This window comes from Styela clava, chromosome 8, assembly GCF_964204865.1.
Source record: "Styela clava chromosome 8, kaStyClav1.hap1.2, whole genome shotgun sequence".
Taxonomy (NCBI): Eukaryota; Metazoa; Chordata; class Ascidiacea; order Stolidobranchia; family Styelidae; genus Styela; species Styela clava.
This window is the reverse complement of record NC_135257.1, coordinates 6451333-6471953: the sequence shown is the minus strand read 5'-3', so window position 1 is coordinate 6471953 and position 20621 is coordinate 6451333. Positions and strand designations below refer to the sequence as shown.

At 32.7% G+C, this 20621-nt stretch overlaps 1 protein-coding gene across 1 annotated transcript in view; it reads right to left on the bottom strand.

Moving 5' to 3' along the window:
• The window catches only part of LOC120345445 (MAM and LDL-receptor class A domain-containing protein 2-like), an 81205-nt gene that overhangs the window by 23625 nt on the left and 36959 nt on the right, over positions 1-20621 (bottom strand). Inside the window, exons 39-69 of the mRNA XM_039414898.2 lie at positions 20417-20592; positions 19728-19941; positions 19186-19345; positions 18932-19044; positions 18168-18329; positions 17681-17890; positions 16698-16879; positions 15805-15958; positions 15316-15444; positions 14806-14993; positions 13116-13383; positions 12651-12820; positions 12308-12569; positions 11531-11737; positions 10885-11085; positions 10383-10491; positions 9775-9959; positions 9102-9258; positions 8378-8571; positions 6960-7105; positions 6172-6571; positions 5677-5801; positions 4991-5222; positions 4252-4370; positions 3791-3986; positions 3315-3486; positions 2644-2747; positions 1522-1694; positions 1146-1296; positions 738-899; positions 244-441 (exon numbers count right to left, since the gene is read on the bottom strand). Coding sequence (XP_039270832.2) covers positions 244-441; positions 738-899; positions 1146-1296; positions 1522-1694; positions 2644-2747; positions 3315-3486; positions 3791-3986; positions 4252-4370; positions 4991-5222; positions 5677-5801; positions 6172-6571; positions 6960-7105; positions 8378-8571; positions 9102-9258; positions 9775-9959; positions 10383-10491; positions 10885-11085; positions 11531-11737; positions 12308-12569; positions 12651-12820; positions 13116-13383; positions 14806-14993; positions 15316-15444; positions 15805-15958; positions 16698-16879; positions 17681-17890; positions 18168-18329; positions 18932-19044; positions 19186-19345; positions 19728-19941; positions 20417-20592 — 5619 coding nt within the window. The remainder of the gene's footprint in view (positions 1-243; positions 442-737; positions 900-1145; positions 1297-1521; positions 1695-2643; positions 2748-3314; positions 3487-3790; positions 3987-4251; positions 4371-4990; positions 5223-5676; positions 5802-6171; positions 6572-6959; positions 7106-8377; positions 8572-9101; positions 9259-9774; positions 9960-10382; positions 10492-10884; positions 11086-11530; positions 11738-12307; positions 12570-12650; positions 12821-13115; positions 13384-14805; positions 14994-15315; positions 15445-15804; positions 15959-16697; positions 16880-17680; positions 17891-18167; positions 18330-18931; positions 19045-19185; positions 19346-19727; positions 19942-20416; positions 20593-20621) is intronic.

The following is a 20621-nucleotide window of genomic DNA, read 5'->3' as shown; positions in this document are numbered from 1 at the left end:
ACGGCGCGCTCTTGGGGAACCGCTGAATTACACCAATTTTCTTTATCAATTTTACGCTTTCAATTTTTGGTGTTCCGCGAGGCGATACAAAAAGTGCAAGTGTTCCGTAGCCAAAAAAGTTTGGGAAACGCTGATGTAGAATATAGTAGAACCTTGTCTACTTTGATACATGAATACATCCAAATGTCTTATCCATGAGCAATATTTACATATATAGACACAACCAAAATAGTTAAATCATACCACTTTTATTGATTCTTGAATCAACAATAAGAGAATATCCATCTCTTGTACCACGAGTATGATCTACACATGGGCCGGTTTCTGGACGGCAACGGAAACCATTAATTCTCAGCCAATTGAAATCATCTGTCTCAGACATTTGTTGCCAATCACACAAACCTCCTTCAAAATCGCAACGTCCAACATAACTCAAACAGTCTTTAAAAAATAGGTAAATATAGAGCATAAATAAAGGCAAGTATAAAAAATTGAATCATAATTTAAGCTAAATTAAAATCCATTTATTTTTGGTATACATTCAGTAAAACGTAATTTCAATGTCTCAAGTTTTGAGAGCTTTTAAAGCCAATAATCTGTAGTATCAGAATATAGCATAAAGGAATCATTTTGTGACATCAAGAATAGGATTTCATAAAAGATACCATAAGTATTCTAAAATGTTTCCAACCGCTTTTTACAATTAAAGCTCAAGCAGGAAGTTTTTTTTAACAGACCTGTTTCATCTGAATAATCCCCACAGTCATCAGTGTAGTCACATTTCCTTGATGAAGGAACACAAGCACCATTTGCACATTGGAATTCACTGCCAGCGCAACTAGGTTGAGCAGGTAGCATTTCACAATTCTGGAAGATGATGTCATCAATTGCAATATCACCTGTGTAATATAGCCATAATGATATTTGTTCAGAATTAAAAATATTTTGAAATGGATATTTTCATAAAAAAGAAATGCTCAAGAATTTAGCACAACGATAAATAGGTCCAATATGTGTTCAGTTAAAAATAAATTAACATAATAAATGATATTATATTTACCATATATGCAATTTAAAATATCAGAAGGTTTCCGATTAATTGAATTGGTTAAACTTACAGAATTTTAAGAATAGATTTTACTCACCTAGCACATCAAAACTTCTTGTTGCACTGATCACAATGGTGAAAGGTCTTGAAACTCTGCCAATTCTTACAATAGCTTGATTCCATTGATCTCCTTGTGAATCAATTCTTGACCATATAATGTTATCTTCACTATCAATCCTTTTACTGACCTAGGAAGACATTAGGGATACATCCAAAAATTCCAGACACTTACCGGTAATTTTAAATTATGTTACAATCTATGTATAAACTATTTTAGCATTATTTAAAAAAAAATATGCACACATATAAAAAAGCCAGATATAGTACGAAAAGTGAATAAAACTTTACAAATCACATTCAGTGTAATTTATAATCCAAATGATACAACAACAAAACATAGTTTATTTGCATACCTGTAATGTGCCAATATGATCTCCATTCATATGATAATACATTATCATTTCACAGGTGGCTGATGTTGCTTGCATTATGCCACTTTCTAAATGTGCCTGACTACCTTGTATTCCACTAGATGCATCAACATACATGTATGTACCAGTTCCACTAGTGTGATCTCCAGGCGGACCTGAGAAGAAGTATGGAATATATTTTAAAAAAAATATGCTTCAAGCTTCAAGACTATATGCAGTTTCAACAATATATCCTAAAATTTGCTGTAAATATCTTTTACTGATAGGTATATTAATCTTTATATTTACTGCTATTTACAGAAGTAAATTTCATAAAAACAGATGTGAGTATTGCTATAATTCAGTGCTTCCTTACCAGTGGGTCGTGAAGTATTCCCAAATGTTACATACAGTTTTCGATTAAGTTGAGAAATTGTGATATTATCATTACGCAACTATTATAAAACAATGTAACAATTAGAATTATGCGTTTTGTCTTGTTAATAATTTCAGTACGACTCTACATGTTGAAAACTGCAGGTAGGCTACCAGGCAGATTAGTAATTTGTTGAATTCGTGTGAACAGTAGTAAAGACACAGATTTATGTAACTAGAAATCTTATGTCCATTGAGTTGCATTTTAAATACTGGCTTAATATAGTTCATTTCAACACTCTAACTTTGTTTGATTCTTGTAAGCCACAAAATAGATAATTTGAAAAAAAAATGTAACATAGTGAAAAAAAACAAAAAAATATGACTCCAATTACATCAAATGTGATTTCATTAGGGAAAGAAATGACTTTGAGCCAAAAGCGAAATGTGTTGAGCGTTAATGATTTGTAGCGTGTGAGCTTGTCTTCTATCAAGCCTGGACTTGATGTGATAATATCTAATATACAAACTCAAGTTTGCATTGATAGTGAATTGCATTTTTTCTCATATATCAAATACAACATTTCATTGTGGGTCACACACAAAAATGGCAGTAAAAGTGAGGTACGAACTGAGAATGATTGGGAAGCACTGCTATAATTAGTATAGCTTTGACTAAATATATAAAGATGTCAAAAAGCAAATAGAAAAGAGTTGATGTAATATCAGCATCCTAGCAATATTTGCTACCTGTATTTTCTGAAGCAGAAGCACCAGAGCCAGCAACCCATTTGAATGCACCATTACTTGCATCATTCCATGAACAAGTATCAGAATCAAAGTCACATTCAAATCTGAATATAAATTGTACATAAAGTTATTCGATAAAATGGAAATAAATATGCTAGCAAGTAACAGGATTCACAGAAAATACAGAATTGTTAATTTAATGCTCAACTTTGTCCAACTATGGCTGCTGACATGGTCTGAGACTATTTTATGGAAAAAATCAAATTATGAGAGTAATTTAATCAACAACAATTACAGAGTGACGCCAAAAATGGAACCCATAAAATATGCTCCAAATGGCCTGGGTTAAGTTTTCTTGGTCACTCTGTAAATATATTTTAAACTACTAATTAAAACTACTATGAATCCTTTTAAATAATCATTAGTATCATCTCTACTATGAAGAAACAACTTGATATCATGAATTCTGAACATAAATATGCCTTTTCACATTCAAGTCAATATAACATTCATTTCTATATATTTAATTTTTCTATCATTAATATATACCAAGTATTTATGATACAGATTGAAGACTTGACAATCTTTTTTTGACTCAAAATAGATTTATGACATGGGTATAAAAGTCAATTTATATCAAATAATCACAATATCTCATCTTGAAGACTTACTCGCAGGAAGATTCATCATCACCAGAGGGACAGTCTTGAGTAAAATCACAAATTTGCGAACTTGCAACACAGAGAGGGCTATTTTGACATAAGTAAGCACATGCTGGCGGTATTGTTGGCACATATGGACAGTTTCCATCAAATATTGATATGTCATCAATAGCCATATCACCTGTTAAAATTTTTATATCATATTGTTATTTTTAACATGAATAAAGAATCAAATAGAACACATGCAAATATAACTCGCCAATATTAAAAAAGTATGGCCTGTCTCTGAAAATATAAGTTGAAATGAATAAATTAATTATAATAGTTTGGCAAGTGGTGCATTGCCTAGCGGAAATTACATTTGAGAATGAATAAAAGACTCCGGACACTCCCATATGATAAATTTATAGTATACAAAAACACTCCAAATCCTTGATATGAAGTTGACCTAAATTAGTATGCTTTTTGAATAAAACATATCATACCATAAGCACTTGGTCCTCTAAAAGCTTTAATTTGTACATTATATTGATTGTCGTCAGTAACATTGTTTGGCAGAGGCACCATTGCTTCAATCCATTGATCACCATAGTTTGCGCCATCTTGCCATTGTATGTAAGTTTGTTCACTGTTCCAATGTTGAATAACTTGCATTGTTCCCATACTGTCTTCATTAGGGCCCTGTTAAAAAATTTTTGAAAGCATACAAAGTTTAGAGAATGAATACACTGATCAGGATTGTAGATTCCCATGTACAGTAATTAACTCATGGCCATGAAGACAGCGAACTGCACATACATCGATGGCTCTAGTAAATAATCTTTCGTTTTGTTTTTCGTTTGCTCCGACTGTAGAAAATTTTTTTATTATTATTACTTTACTTGAAATATAGATTTAATATTGATTTTCTCATATCACATTGAAATCAGTATTGGTTGAAGAATACCTTCATATGATAGAAAAACTGCATACAGCGAGGCACAGAGTTATCAAAGCGAATTGAGAATAATTTAGCCATGTCTCCTTCAACTTGCGGTGTAGATGCTTCCATGAGAATATAGACACCTGGAAATTTTATTATAAATATTATCGACAGCAGAGTAACAAGAATTTACTCAAAAATAAAACCTCAAGATACCTCCAGAATGTTAGGAAATAATAAGAACTTGGAAAAATAAGAAATATACCTGTCAATGCTGCACGCATGAACGTAACTAATATAAACTAAGGAATTTTCAATACACAAAGTATTTTTAATGGTTTGAAACAAACAGAAGCATTTTTCAATTTGGCTGATTCTTTGACTGATAAATACTCATGACATAAGACTGAATGCCAAAATAATTCTTTGTGTCAAATATTTGTATTTTTATCATAATGTGTACTATCGTGACATAGCACTAGATAATACTAGATAATTCTATATACCGGTACATAAAATTACCAGATAGACACAAAGTACCAATTTTGCTTTTATATAAATAAAAAAAAGTTGTTGAAATCAAGCAGAAAACATGATAGAATAATGGAAGGTAACAATCTAACTTTGTGGAAACTCTAGGAACTTCATTTCAAAAATATATATAGAAATGCTTAGTGGTCACATTTTCATAAGAATCCAAAACGCATATAAAGTTTCTAATTTAATAGTCAGTAAAGTAATAAATTGCTGTAAATATTCGAACCATGTGGTGTTTGGAGAGTGTGGTCAACTGTAGGTCCAGTGTTTCCACTCATTGTCTCTCCCGCTGCTCTCATCCAATCAAAATCATCAGTGTGTTCAGAATTTTCCCATGTACAATATCCATTTTCAAAATTGCAAGAACCAAGAGGTTGACATGCTCCCGGTAATAAAACAATGTCATCTATGGCAATGTCACCCTGTTCCCCGTTTCCAACAACTCCTTCAAACACAATCTAGAATTAAAAAAATGATAAATAAGGTACGGTAAGTATCGCAAAATTTTCCAGAACATATCTGATTTGAATGACTATCCCTGGTGTCATATCTACTTTGTCTGATATACAAGGTTGTAATAAAAAATGAAGTTGCAGAATTGGCTATTTAGTACATTTTGTCACAATATATCTTGAAAAGTACTAAGGTCAATAAAATATGGCAATATTTTGGAGTGTTCTTTACTGATGCACAACTACTGTAGGTATTTATTTTTACATGTAAATATGTAAAAAAAAAATTTAAACTAACGTGAGCACTTAGTGTTGCAAACATATAAGAAAACTTATGACATAGATTTGACAAAGAAATGCAGAAAGTGAAATGTGGATGGGTTTACTGCCAATCGCAGCATATTTTATTATAATAAAAAAAAAATTAATAACGGTATTTGACAATTGAAGATATATTTACTTGGAATGAGGATACAGCAGATATTGTAAGTTGCATTGGCCTCCAGTGATCATTCATGTCTTCATTAACAGACCACAAAAAGTTGAGGCCACCTCCTTTTTCCCGGTGATATACATTAAGTTGACCTTGTTGAAAAATACAATATAGTTGTGCATTTGTGAATTGATAATACAAGAAAATAGTTCGGAAAAATTGAAAACTAGACAATTCAACAACTTTGGCTGAGGTAGAGGAATGGGATTTGGACTGAAGATTTTGAACTGTCATGCCATAATAGTTAGGTAAGCTTTAACAACTACATGACAAAAAAAAATTGACATCAGCTAACAAAAGTAAAAAGACAAATTAAATTAAAAGAAACATTTGAACTTAATGGAATCAATCCCAACTTGCATTGAGAGCAAAAATTAGAATCACTTCAGTCATAATATTCAAATAAAAATAAATAATTAAAAATCTTCAATTAAACACATAAGCCAAATTGAAATTACTTACCAACATGATCCCCAGTTATATGGTAATAAAATGTCATACAGTCAGCATCAGTAGCTGGAAAGAATGGACTCTCAATACGTGCTTTGTCACCCTCGTAAAGATAGGGGGTTGAAGCATCCATGTACATGTAATGGCCAAATTCTGTTAAATAGGTGTGATCATAACTTGGTCCTGTGCCGTCAGTAACCGTTGATCCAGAACCAACACTCCATTCGAATGAATCAGTACTGTCTTGAGTGAATCCGCAAAGAGCATCTCCATTTTCAAAGTCACATTCTGGTGATGGTGGACAAAAATCATACACAAATTTGACATCGTCAATAGCAATATCTCCAGCCCATGAAATTCCACGTACAGCTTCAATGATTAATTGCAGATCATGTGAACGTTTCACATGAACCTAAATACCAAAAAACAACATACATTGAAGTATAAATATTCATATCTATGCCAACTAGAAAAATTTTGAACCCAGTGATTTTTGCAATTATGAAACCGAGATATATTTCAATGAGATAAAAACGCTTTGTTTAAATTAGAACAACATACTATTTATTTATTCTTGTTTTTCATTTTTGAAAAATAAAAAAGCTATTTCGTTTTCTAACATAGTGCAACTCATGTTGGTGCGACAGGTGGTGCATCATGCCAAGTGATAGGAATATGTTTCTGTGGTACATCATATGATTAACCCATTTTTCTCCTTTCCCAGGATAAAAATGATAAATATTCTTATGTTTCTACAGTTCATATATTAAATTATTCAGGTAAGACAAGCTGAAAAGTACCTGTCCATATTTCCAATGAGGTCCGTGCGTACCAATCTTTGTCCAAATTATTTCTCTTGAAATTTGGTCTTGCCAATAAAGATTTAGTCGACCAACATCTCGACCATACATAAAGTACCAAAACTCCATGCACACACCATTGTGATCTAAACAATTTCCAGAATAAATATTCATTACGATAAATTGCAACAATTACTGCAACTATACAGAAATATAGTAATGTGACATTTATCAAAAAAAAAACTAACAAAAGACGTCAAATAGCATCATGGTCAGAATAATAGCTGAGTGGTATTGATTTTACAAAGCAAAACAAATATCAAGAAATGGGAATGATATTATATATAGCATAGGGCAGTGTTTCCCAACCAGTGGGTCGCTATTTGAGCTATTTAAGGTGGGTTGCGATTACCCACAAATTATTTCCAAATGTTACATACAGTTTTCGATTAGATCAGAAATTATTATTACATAACAATTATGAGATGATATAGGAATTAGAAATATGCGTCGTGTCCTGTTAATAATTTCAGTCCTCTCCTATATGTTGTAAACCAGGGGTTCTCAACCTTTTTTCCGTCAAGTACCCCCCGAGTCACGAAACAATCAACGCGAACCCACGGTAATCAGAAATCAAACAAAGTTATGATATATATATATATATATATTGAATAACGATTTGTTGCAACGCCAATTTATTGACCATATGTAACTAAATTAAATGGTCTTGTTGATATTATTGCCCTTGTCGTCTGCCTAACTAATGAATTCCTAAAATTTCTCCCAATTTTCAATAAGCATATTCACTTCTCCAATGCTCGCAGTATGCTGTCTTTAAAGATTTCACAGTTTGTACGCAAAGACTTGAATTTCACATTGTTGCGTCACAATCACAACAATGCAAGTTCAGGAAAAATCTACGTTTCAATTGGTGTCTAGTTTCAATGGGCACGCATTTTCCCATGGTAGTAATGGAGGATATTAAAAAACAGCAACATACAAAAACTCGACTGTCGTCCAAGTACCCTTGGAAATCTTCTCGTTAACCCCTGGGGGTTCGCGAACCCCAGGTTGAGAACCCCTGTTGTAAACTGTAGGTAGGCTACTAGGCAGATTGGTAATTTGTTGAATTCGTGTAGACAGTAGCAAAGACGTCGGTTTATGTAATTGGTAACCTTACATCCTATGAGTTGCATTCCTAATACTGGATAAGCAGGGTTAATATACTTTATTTCAACACCCTAAGATTGTTTGATTGTTGTAAGCCACAGAATGGATAATTAGCAATATATTATATACGGTATACCAAATGAAAAAAAAATATAGCAAAGAGTGAACGGAGGAAAATAAAATTGTTAAGCATAGTTTAAATTAGTAAATTATATGTAACTTGAATTATATCTCATTTTTGTCTATACCTGGGGTTATCGTCTCCGTTATCAACCTTGCCGCATCTCCATCTGAACCAGTAGAAGCATCAATGTAAGCATAATAGCCTGCAGATGACTGTAAAGTATGATCGACACCAGGACCTGTAGATGTTGAATCAGTCTTCCCTGTTGTACGACGCCACTGTAATTCAGCGGTTGGATCACGAACATAATAGCAGAATCTAAAAGTTGATAGTGAGCGTTTAAACATAGGACTCAATTTGCAATTTTTTTTGTCAGCGTAACAAATCACACAGCAGGACCGTGTTTCACCTTAGAATGTACAAAAAATATATTGATAAAAGAATTGAAAATATAGCCCATGTGAGCAGTGGTAACATGATTTATGATGTAGTTTATTACAAATAAAGTGTAGGAACTAAAGATGTCTAAAACTTGAAATCCTTGTATATTGTTCTTACTGCCAAGAGAGAAACACGTTACATTAACCTTAAATAAAAAGGTTGACTTGAATGTTGATGAAAGTATAGTTGAATATGCATGTGTGATATGACAAGATCATATTCTTATGATAAATTTTATTCAGGATGAATGAAGCAGTTTTAAAAATAAAAAATTTAAAAGGCAGTAATCGTTTATGTGGTTTAATCAGAGAATCCAAGAAGCATAAAAAACAGAATAATTCACTAGGACAGAGAATTTGAGAATAGGTGAAGATAGATACAGAAATAGTAAAATAAATTAATTGTACCCTTTTTCGAAGTCACAATCGTCTTTAGTTGGTTGTTGATCTGGATGTGTCAGCCAAGGTCTTGTAGTGGTAGTAGCACCCACCACACAAGGATCTACACTAATTTCAATATCATCAATAGCTATATGTCCTTCTCCTGCTACACCTGCTACATTCCCTATAAAAATGGCAAGTGTATTAGAATATATTGTAATATTTGAAATATTTATTCTTTTAGCTCAACAACTGGCACAGTCTAAAATTGTTAGTAATGGACTCAAAATTCACATTGCTTCTCACACTAACAGGAGTTTCTTTGATTATTGGCCGGTCATGTAACTACTATTACACAGCTATTTTCTTACACAGTTCTGAGAGATAATAAAAGAAAAGTCATTTACCACATAATTAATGTGCAGAATGTGAAGTAATCAATTTGAAATATTGATCAACAGAATAGATAGATAATGATTTATTTTCGAATATTTCATTACATATACTCGGAAGAGGGCAGGCAAGACTTCAAGGTTAACAAGGTTGACTGACCCCCAAGGAAAGTTCCTATCAGGACAAGCAAGATATGATGCACAGGCATCATAATTGCAGTAGTAGGAAAAAAAAAAGTTTTGAGCCTGGTTAAGAGGCCTCAATAAATCAACTCGTCAAATATCAATCTTTGAATACAATTTCAAACCTTCAAAGTAAAGCATAAAGTCTTCGTTGACAGTAAATGGGATTTGATCTGACACCCATACATTAGCATATGATCCATCAACAGTGAAAATAGGAGTGCTGTCCTGTCCACCAGCTTGTGTAAATGTGTAAATATTGAAAGTACCCACTCCAGATCCATAGATATGGTAGGATAGGGATAAACACCTAGTTGAGGATAAGAAAAAGATAATTTTTTTGAAGCATTGAACGATTAACTTTGAAAAGCGTTACAGCAAAATTTTAAAGATATTTTCAACATGACCGTTGTTCCCAATTTACAAATAACAGAAGCCTGGGATACTACTTAGCACAATTTTATCACGCACATTCACGAATTTATGTGATTTGATCCAATTTGTTTTGCAGCTGCCACATTATGTAAGAGAAACAAGTAAATTATAAGTAATGGTGTATCCTATTGGTATAGCATTGGTCAGCATTGGACTATCAAACATTACCAAATTTATTTGATCAAAGTATTCAATCTTCTCGCTTATTGCCATAATGAATATTTGTAATGCTATATTTTCCTGATTTTGAGGATGAAGGCTTTAACACAGATAACCGGATTTTTCTACAATAAATCACCTTTCATTTGTAGAACTAGATACATCGAACATCTCTGATGTAAGTATTGCTTTGTCATTTGGAGAAGCAGATGTCATTGTCATATAGGCATAATGTCCTTGAGACGTGCCTGTATAAATTGAAAAATGAAAGAACTATTTCAAACCAATGCCAAAAAGCATATTGCTGTATAATATTTTTAGCACTATCATATTTTATGCATACAATATGATGATATACAGGTATTAAAAAATGTGATCTTTGCTTATATTTGTGAATTATCTGAGTGAAGACTTTAAACAGTAAAATTATTGAATGATGAAATAAATGTTTTTGGTGATGATATGACTACTGAATATAAGTATGGACAAAGTTAATAATATGTTTCACTTGTGAAACTATCATTTCTCAAATATCTCAGTTTTTCATCCTATGGCAAAAATATCATTAATATCTCATTTTAATTTTTAGTATATAGCATTTAAACCATAAATTAAAATACAAAAATAAATGATGAAACCACCTGTGGTATGGTCTGTAGATGGTTTATCAAAAGTGGTGGGTGTAGCAGCCTGGCCCCACAACCAATCCAGTTGATCAGCTGGTGATGGTAGATTGTTGAACGCCCAGAGTCCATATTCAAAATCGTTATTACCAGGGTTTGGACAATTAAACTCAAATATAGCAATATCATCGAGAGCAATGTAGTCCTTTTCACCAGTTCCTAAAGTAAGGAAAACACCAAGAAAGATAAATAATAAAAAATGAAAAAGGAGTAAGTAGCCTTCAACTATAGGGTTATAGAACAGTATAGACCAGTTGTTCTTAAACAGTTTTTCTGAGGGGACGTGAGGCTAATTAGAAAATAAAAATATTTATTAGATTTGATCTTACCCACCTTATTTTGAATATTTACGTTCCATCCACATATTTTTAATGGTTTTTTGAACAACTTAAAAAGTCAGAGAACCATTGTATGGACTGTCTCTTGAAAAAGTTTTTCACATTATGGAACTTCTACTTCATGCGAGTTTTGGATTCAAATGAATAAGTTTATACATTATCACCATCTCGTTTTGAATGAAATATTAAAAACATTGATACAACTTACAAGTTTTGGCTACTTGCAATAACAAAATGACCCAAACCTGAATATATATTATTTTTACCTGATTCAGTCTCATACACAACTCTCCAAGTTGCATCAGTTGCATACATTGCTGCATATCCAAATGTCCATCCAGGTTGAGCTAATGTTGATTCCCATGCCAATTGATTTGTTATTATTCCAACAGAATTTTCTAATCTTTGATATACTCTTAAAGCTCCAGTTGTTTGAAAGGATTCCGTGTGATAGAAAGTTGCACAGTTCCCCCCTACCACAAATATAACATGTTTTATTCAGAATAGATTGAATCACAAAATTTGATATCAATTAAAAGAGTACCACAAGCAGAAAATAGGTTAAACGTTTCCCGTTTATTTTTTCACACGAATTTGTATGGGATGGCAATTACCAGTCATCGAGCCTTGTAGTGCAATTAGTATGCACTCCTTACTGCATTATTTATGTATTACTATTGTTATTTATATAGAGTTTGGTTGCCATCAAATTTTATTATACCTCCCAGTTGGAGGTCGCGATCCACCAATCGATATCGCCAAAATATGTGTTACTTTGTTTTAAACAGTTATATTCGACTTATGAGTTGGTTTGTATCAGTTAATTCCCCTACGCTTAAGGTAACAAAGAATTCGAAAACTAATGACATCACTAGGTTCGCCCTTTCTCCGATTAAATGAAAAAAATACAAGAGAAGTTCTCTCGTTTTCACTGTGGCACGCAATTATAAAATTCAAAAAACTGACCGAGGCATGGAAATTTTAAATAATTCGAAAAAGAAAAAGACTGTATAATGTACCATAAAAATAAACATGCTTCTCACCAAGGCAGTAGCCCCAATATCCAACATATTCAGCTGTTGTTGAGCACCATGGTTTATTATATCCATTTCTTGCACATGTGTGGTACGTCACTCCTAAATATGTGAATGGGAAGACACATCGGTGTGAATTTCCAGTTCCGCCAGTTGTGAAAACAGTGTTTGTCTCATAGCAATAAATCCAACTTCCAGAAAAAACTGGGGTAGTTGAGCACCATCCTTCCCCAGGGATACCACTGTCAATGCATTCATGGTAGAGTTCACCCTATTACATATTATATGAAAAAAAATATAAGATTATATTTTTCATACCGTCATGTCCAGTTTTATTAAACTAAAAACAAACCTCATATTCAAATGGAAATGAGCAATGTAGTTCTTGAGAGGTTGTCAAGGGTTTAGACATCAAGTAAGTATTCAGTCCTTGTGATGCAGCATTCCTGGCAATCATGTAAAAACCATTTGCTTCACCCATTGTGTGATCATATGATGGTCCAATGAAATTAGGATCGGAAGCTGGAATAATATTGAGTCATACAGAAGACAATAAGCCAAGTGCAAAAAAAAGGTAACAAAAAATGATCTGCTTCATTAAATGCAATTGTATATAGTTATAGTCACCAAGTTTTACTATTCGATAATTGGTACCTAAAATATTTTATCCTTTTCTATACATAGAGCTGTACGTAATTAGGCAGGGTTAAATTGAATTCCTATCCTATGTGGACTGTAATAAAAATGAAAAAGGCATGTCAACTTCCAATCTTGACCTTCACTCTGCAAAGTAAATTCATTATTTAAAGTAACTTACCAATATAATGCTCACTGGCCCAATAATAGCCCTGTATTGAGGAAACGCTAGAATAACCACAAAATCCGTGTTCAAATGTGCATAATCCTTCACCAACAGAAATTTCTGGACAATAGCCTTGTGTGAAAGTTATATCATCTATAGCAATATCTCCAACCCAACCATTATTTCGGGTTGCTTCGAACCCCAGAAGATATGGATCGTACATACGGAACTGATGTTGGTTATAATTCCAAGCATTTGCAGCACTTGAAGATCTTCTCCATACCTGTATATACAGTATGTATCTATTTTGAACAATATACAAAACAAAACACAGCAAAAATCTTGTCAGGTTTGAAGCATGACAATCTCAGAAAAAGATACGGTTGATCATGTAAATCAGGGGTAGCCAACTTGCTTTCGGCCATCAAAATAGCTCGCGATCGACTGAACAGTAAAATGGTCACTCAGACACAAAAACGAATAAGTATTGAATATGCAGATAACTGCACACAAGCATACAAAAAATTCTGCCACTGCCAATAAGATCGTTTTTTTTTGTTCGCATTCTCAATAAAAAAGCGACAAAAATTTGTATTTTTTATGATCAATTTTATTTATCAAATTGATTATGTAATGAAACCGAAGCAATTGTTTGATGATTAGTTTAGGATTTATGCAAATCATACAATTCATACAGATATAACACCTGCTTAATTTTTAGTCTTGAGTGTTAAAACTTCTTAAAAAAACAATACCAAGTATCCATGTATTATCTAAACAGCGAAAAATGAATATTCCCAAACCATTAATGTTACGTGACTGCTCAAACAGTATCTAATTTACAATTTCTTCCGGGTGAGATTCTTCGCTCGCTTGAAATTAAAGAAAATTTAGCCTTCTGATGTAGCTGCTACCGTTGGAAATAAAATTTATCACAAAAATCATAACTCTTGGAGCGAGACAATAACATATACTGCAGAAGTTAATGTAGGATCGTTTCCCAGTCAATTCTAATCATTGGCGGCAAAACTTGCATTTGTCACTTGCCCAGACTCAAATACTATACCCAAATACTATATCATATTTTGCGCCACGCACATTGCTGTATTATTCTGGTTCTAAAACACACAAAATTCGCAACTGGTTCAAAGCAATTTTCTTAAGGTATTATATAAAATTCACACAACATCAGGAGCGATCGACGTGTTGGCCACCCCTGATGTAAGGTATATCATTTCTTATGAAATAGACTTGACAAAACTAATTCGATTTCCCAAAATATTTAGGGGCCATCAAAATTCTTTGTATAATCACCATATCACCACACCAATATCATGAATAAAATATCATTCAATCTTACTTTTCTAAGTGATTAAAGAGTCTTGCTGTACACTGACACAAATATATTCGTGTAACGTTTTGTCCGACTAGTCAGACAAATAGCTTAGAATAGTTATCTTAAATCTTCCTATAACATCCTTGAATGCCTATGAATCACCGGCACAAAAGCATAGAAGAAGGATAAGTTGTTAGTCCCATGAAACCAAATCAATAGCACAAGAGATCATACTTTGTTACAAAAACTACCCATCAAATTTAAGGCCGATGAAATGTTTCCTGAAGAATTTTCATAATAAATGGCAATGTTTGAAGGTTAAATTTATTTTAAATGTTTACCTTACTCACAGTTAAATTAAATATTTACCTTAGTTTTTTCACCAGTATTTTCATTTATGCTAAACAAAGTTAATGTTCCAACATTTGATCCAAACATGTAATATGCAAATTCCATACAGAATCCTTCAAATGAAGGTCTGGCAAAGTAACGATTTGTGACCAGTGTAGCTGTAGAACCATCTGTCCCATTTTCTCCATTAGCATATAAATAATGACCTTCAGAAGAATAAGTCATTCATAAAGATAAGTTATGATTTGATAATTGCTTCTTGTCAGTTCACTAGCAATTGCATGATCACCCCAATATAGATCCTTAGCACATGTTCCTTCCTATTATATTTAATTATATTTTATTTTATTGGTAGGCTATATAAGGAAATGTTGATAATAGCAAGTTCCTGTTTATTTAATCCGCAGATGATGCCACATTTTGCAGAAAACACATACATTTTTAAAGGGTATTCCACATTTGTGAACTTGTTTTATTTATATGGTATAAGTCGTTATTGTAAATGTGTGTTTGAGAAAGTGTATTCACCAAATTTAGCAACTGTGTCTTGAATTGCTTTTCCATTATTTTTCGGACGATACGTGCATTCTACCCAAGGGGGTAATGGGGTTCCGGGTCTTACTTTTTGGGTTACAAATGTCCATGCTTCCCTATAACCTGAAACGATGAATATCTGCTTTAGATTAGATGATTCTTAATATAGGAACTTCCCATAAATTTTCTTTATTCAATAATTTGTAATTTGGAAATTTTCAAACAAAAATCCATAGAAATATTTCTGTGTAATACAATGGACATTGGCATAGAAACCACTGAAACGATCTGGAAAAGTTTTGACGGATCAGGCAACGTTGATATTTCTATAATAGTGCAATGATGACAAAGATTGCACCTAACATATTTTCTTTTGGTTTGATTTATAGCAAACAACATTTTTAGTCATTCAATCGAAATTATGAAACGGAAAGTTTGACCAAAATATACTCTGAAGAATATTTTCATCTTCTACCACATTACCTGGGGTAGGACAACTTGGACCAGTGGCTCCTAGGGATTCCATAAAGGCAATGTCATCACCATCAAAATTAGTATCCATACTGGAATCTTGGACAGCTATAGCAATGAGAGAGTCATAAGGCACTTGATCGAGATATGCTACCATTCTGTCAACCTTTACATGATAAAAAATGATTATGAACAAGAACAATCAAAAAAATAGTACAGTAATACCAAGTTTATAGAAGACCCAGTATTTGACTAGTATTTTTTTAGGCGGGCATCATCAGCCTTCGGTAATACAAATTCAAACAACACTGCAACACACAAAGTTTTATTGGCAGGTGATAATTTCCAGCTGTAATTTACTCTTTGTCTTAACGTAATGAAAAATGAATTACAGGAACATTGTTCATGGCAAAGTTAATTACCATTAACATTATTTATAAGTGTGCAAAATATTTACAAAAGTATTCAGGATGTAAATCAATCAAAATGGTGGAAACATCTTTGTTCTTCCATTAAAAATATATTCTTAAAAACAGGAGATATTTGAAAAAGCTCATAATCAAGAAACGAGAATATCGGTCAGAGACCGAAGACTTATCGATCTTAGATCGGTAATTAGTAAATAACTCGCTAATTATACGACATAATTAACCCAAAATCTATAGGCTTCTGGTCCGAGGTAAGATGCATGCACATGCAAAATTTGGAGCAGATTCAACCACGCGTTCGTGAGATATCGCGTTCATCTAACAGACAAACATACAAACAGACAGACAGACAAACAGACAAATACCTATCAACATACTTACCGATCTTAAGATCGATAAGTAATTAAGGAAAAGATTTCATTTATTTTCAATAAATCATGCTTAAATTACTATAGTACATGAGTTACTGCCACATACCTCACTTGCTGAACCATATGTATCATAAAGTGTTGCAGTAAAAGTTTCTGAAACCATGTCTACAATGACCACACTATGTCCTCTACCATTCATCTGATAATCTTTGCCATTTATGTTAATCTGACAAGTATTGCCATCTTCAAATCCAGCTGACTCGAGATGAAAGTCATATCTTGATGTACCTGAATGAAAATTGTTTCAAAATCAATATTTTCAAACAATCGTGTGAAAACTTCATACCAAAATTCTTTAACAAAGGTTGGAGATAAATTCATATTTTTGATTTAATTATTTTTCAGCTTGAAGAAAATTGTACATTTTTATCCAAATTAGACTTGAATTATTTACAAAGCAAATATGAATGATTTTATGACTTTTTGAAGAACAATTGCGCGATGTGGAATATAACAAATAATGACAACACTTCTCGCTTCAACAGAACTATCGCATTTTTACATAAACTTAAAAAAAGTTGGTAAGTTTCATTTTTTTTCTTATATACATAATGACGTGAAGTGCAAAAACAATATTTAGATACTAGCTACATTTTAATGCTGCAGGCATCATTTTAATCAAGATAATATTGTATCATTGTAAGATATTAATACATTATTGTTGAACTGAAAGCCAAATTAGTGCAAACATTTATGTGCGTAAGTGTTATTATTATAAACCTTAGGGCTATATTACATGGCAAATTATCAAGATACAAACTAACTATACATGATGACAATAATGTCATGACATTTCCAAACTCGTCGCAAGAAAAGTAATTTTTTGACAATATTGATAGCATGTTAAAACACATTTACCTGAAATTCTTAAAAGTCATAGCCCAACAAAATAATTTAATTGCCTCAGGTTTTTTAAAATAATCGTAAGAGGACAATAAAAGTACCAATGAAAGCTTTAACTTTTTCATTCCCAATGATAATAAAACGATGATACCAATTATTCTATGAATACCCTCCCTATATAATTACTTTGTGCAGGTGTTGTATGATCGTATCCAGGACCAAGTCCATTCAAAGAACCATCTGATCCAACACCAGTTTCCCGTGTCCAGGTAAATCCTCCTGTACCAGAATCTTTCCATTCACAAAAATCAACTTCCACAGTACAATTAACAGGAACATCACTTGTACTTGGATAAGGTTCAAAAGTACTAGGTGGAGCACTTGTCAACACTTGTCCTGATCAAAGATAATAGTAACTGATGACATAAAAGAATAGAATATCTACTTGATGATTAACCTCAGTTTAAATAAAACTTTGTACGGAAATATACTCAGATAGAGGCAACGTTTAGGTTAAAAAGTAAAAAGAGCAGTAAGTTTCATAATTTTCAATCACTTGCTCACACTCAGAATATGTGATAAAAACTGTTGACTGATAAAGTTTTGACATTGAAATACTAGCTAAATATTGAAGGCCTTAGGTGAACTGGAAATGTGATATTATTCTACATACCAGCACAATTAACCCCAGCAATGAAGCTGACATCATCTATTGCAATGTCAGATGCATCAATAACAACATCTTTGATAACTTCAAATAGGATTCTGTATGGATCAGTCATGACGATATCAATTTCTTGATAGTTCCAGCCATTGCCTTTGTTACCCTCATCACCTTTGAAATTAATAAAATATAATAGAATTACAGAAATTTTACAGTTGACATGCAAGGTAGAGCAGTGGTTCCCAAAGTTGATAGGCCGAGGGCCAAAATTAGAAGCGGAAAGATATTTGCGGGTTGAAAGCCGAAAGCGCCAACAGGCTGATACCGAGTATGTATAATTAAGATAACGTTATACTCAAATTTTGGGTGCTCTTGAAGTATGTGCACCAAGATGGCACACAACCTGAACATAGGATGTGTACCAACTTAGGGTTATCAGGTTGTGTGCAATCTTGGTGCACATACTTCTGGAACGCCAAATTTTGTTAGGAATATACATATGCTCAAACTGTGATAGTGTCGTAACAATTAGCGGTATCTACGCAAAAAAGTAAAAACATAAAGTCTTAAACCATCCCACTCAAGTTTGACGGGCCATATTAAATTATTAGGTGATCATTAGGTAACTCATCCATCTGCATTGAATTCATTTATTTTGTTCGAATCACTGAAATATATTGTGTGCTTATTATGGAGAGTGAAAAGATGAGAATTTATCATGTGAAAAAAAGCTTGCAAGTTCATTAATTTAGATGTATTCAATATTGTCTTACTAAAAGTTGTAATAGACAATGTTTCGGTCTTCAAAATGACATTCAATGTTCCTGTGGCTGATCCATACATATGATAGTAGAAACTTAGGCAAGAGCCAACTGTTGGTTCATATCTGTTGAAAGGAAAAGAACTCATTTTATAAATATTGTGTGAACTTTGTAAATAAAGAACAAATAAATAAAGGAAGGCATGCAAATAAACATAGATCAAACCCAGTCAAAAATTCACAAATCGACATAAAATATTCCATTACCTTTCAGAAGAAAGCCATGCTTTCTTTCCAGCTAGGCTAACTGAAGTTGATTCAACATATAGATAATGTCCTTCTCCTGTACCGAGTGTATGATCAGTTGAAGGTCCTGTATTTGAACTCGGCGTTGACCCACTGTTCCATATCCAATCAAAATCATCACCTGGCAAAAATATTTTAATTACAGATTAAACACATTTTCAATTATTTGGGTAATAATTAACTAATAAAAGGTGAGAATTTTTACCCCACTTTGCATGAAACAACAAAACAAATTATTACTGAATATGTATAAAATATTACGGTACATGGTAAATAATAAAAATGAAGATACCTAACTGAAAAAAAAAATTATAAATAGGAGGATTTATAGGTAATTAACCAAAAATTTACTGCCACCCGAGTGTAATTGGCTTTCCGATTTGAATGATAAATTATCTTGCATTTATCGAATATTGGAAAAACACAGTGAAAAATTTATAGTATGAAAATAAAACCCATAACAATACACTGGTGCCATTCTCAAGAAAAGAACGTTTTTGTACCTTCTGCTAAAGAGTTATACCATCCACATAGATCGTTTTCAAAATCACAAAATCCTCTTCTGGGGCATTCTCCATCCACTATTTTGATATCATCCAGTGCAATTGATTCAGCTTTATCTTGAGTAGCGAATTCACCAATAATGGCTTCAAACAAAATTGAGAAGGAGGATGATCCACTGTTAACAGTCACTCGATCCATCAGCCAACGTGATCCCTAAAATGTAACGGTTGAATATATAGCTAATGAACAATGGTTGCCAATGGTTACCTTTTTGAAAGCAAGTGGTTACAGTTTCTCACTTCTGTTTCAAATAAAAAGTAAAGTAATAATTTAAAAACTGAAAAGCTTTCAATAATATCAGCATACCTATTGTATATCCTCACATGTAAAGCAGATCTCGAATATAAGCCGACCCTACAAATCTCAACTTGCCGTATGCACCTATCCTATCACAGCAAATGGTTGTGAAAGAAAATTAATGCAATCAGAATCAGCCAAATTTTTCTTGCCTGAGAGTTATTTGTGTATAAGTTGACACCTTAGTTTGGCAACATTTTTTAGTTTTAAAGTCGGCTTATATGTGAGGTGATACTTTACACAAATGTTTATGCTTGTAAGATGTTATGGAATTACGTTGATCACCATAAGGCTTGAATCATTATTAAATGTGGATTAAACAATGGTATACCTGATTTCCTGATTTTGACCAAATCTTGTGTTTACCAACTTGATCAGCATAGTTGATATAAATATTTAAAGTACCAACATCTGATCCCTCAACAGTACCATCCATATGATACCAAAATGTTACACAAGATGCATCACTTTGTGGAAAGATGCGAGTTTCAAAACGTGCTGTTTCGCCTATATTATATTTGAAAATAAGTAATATG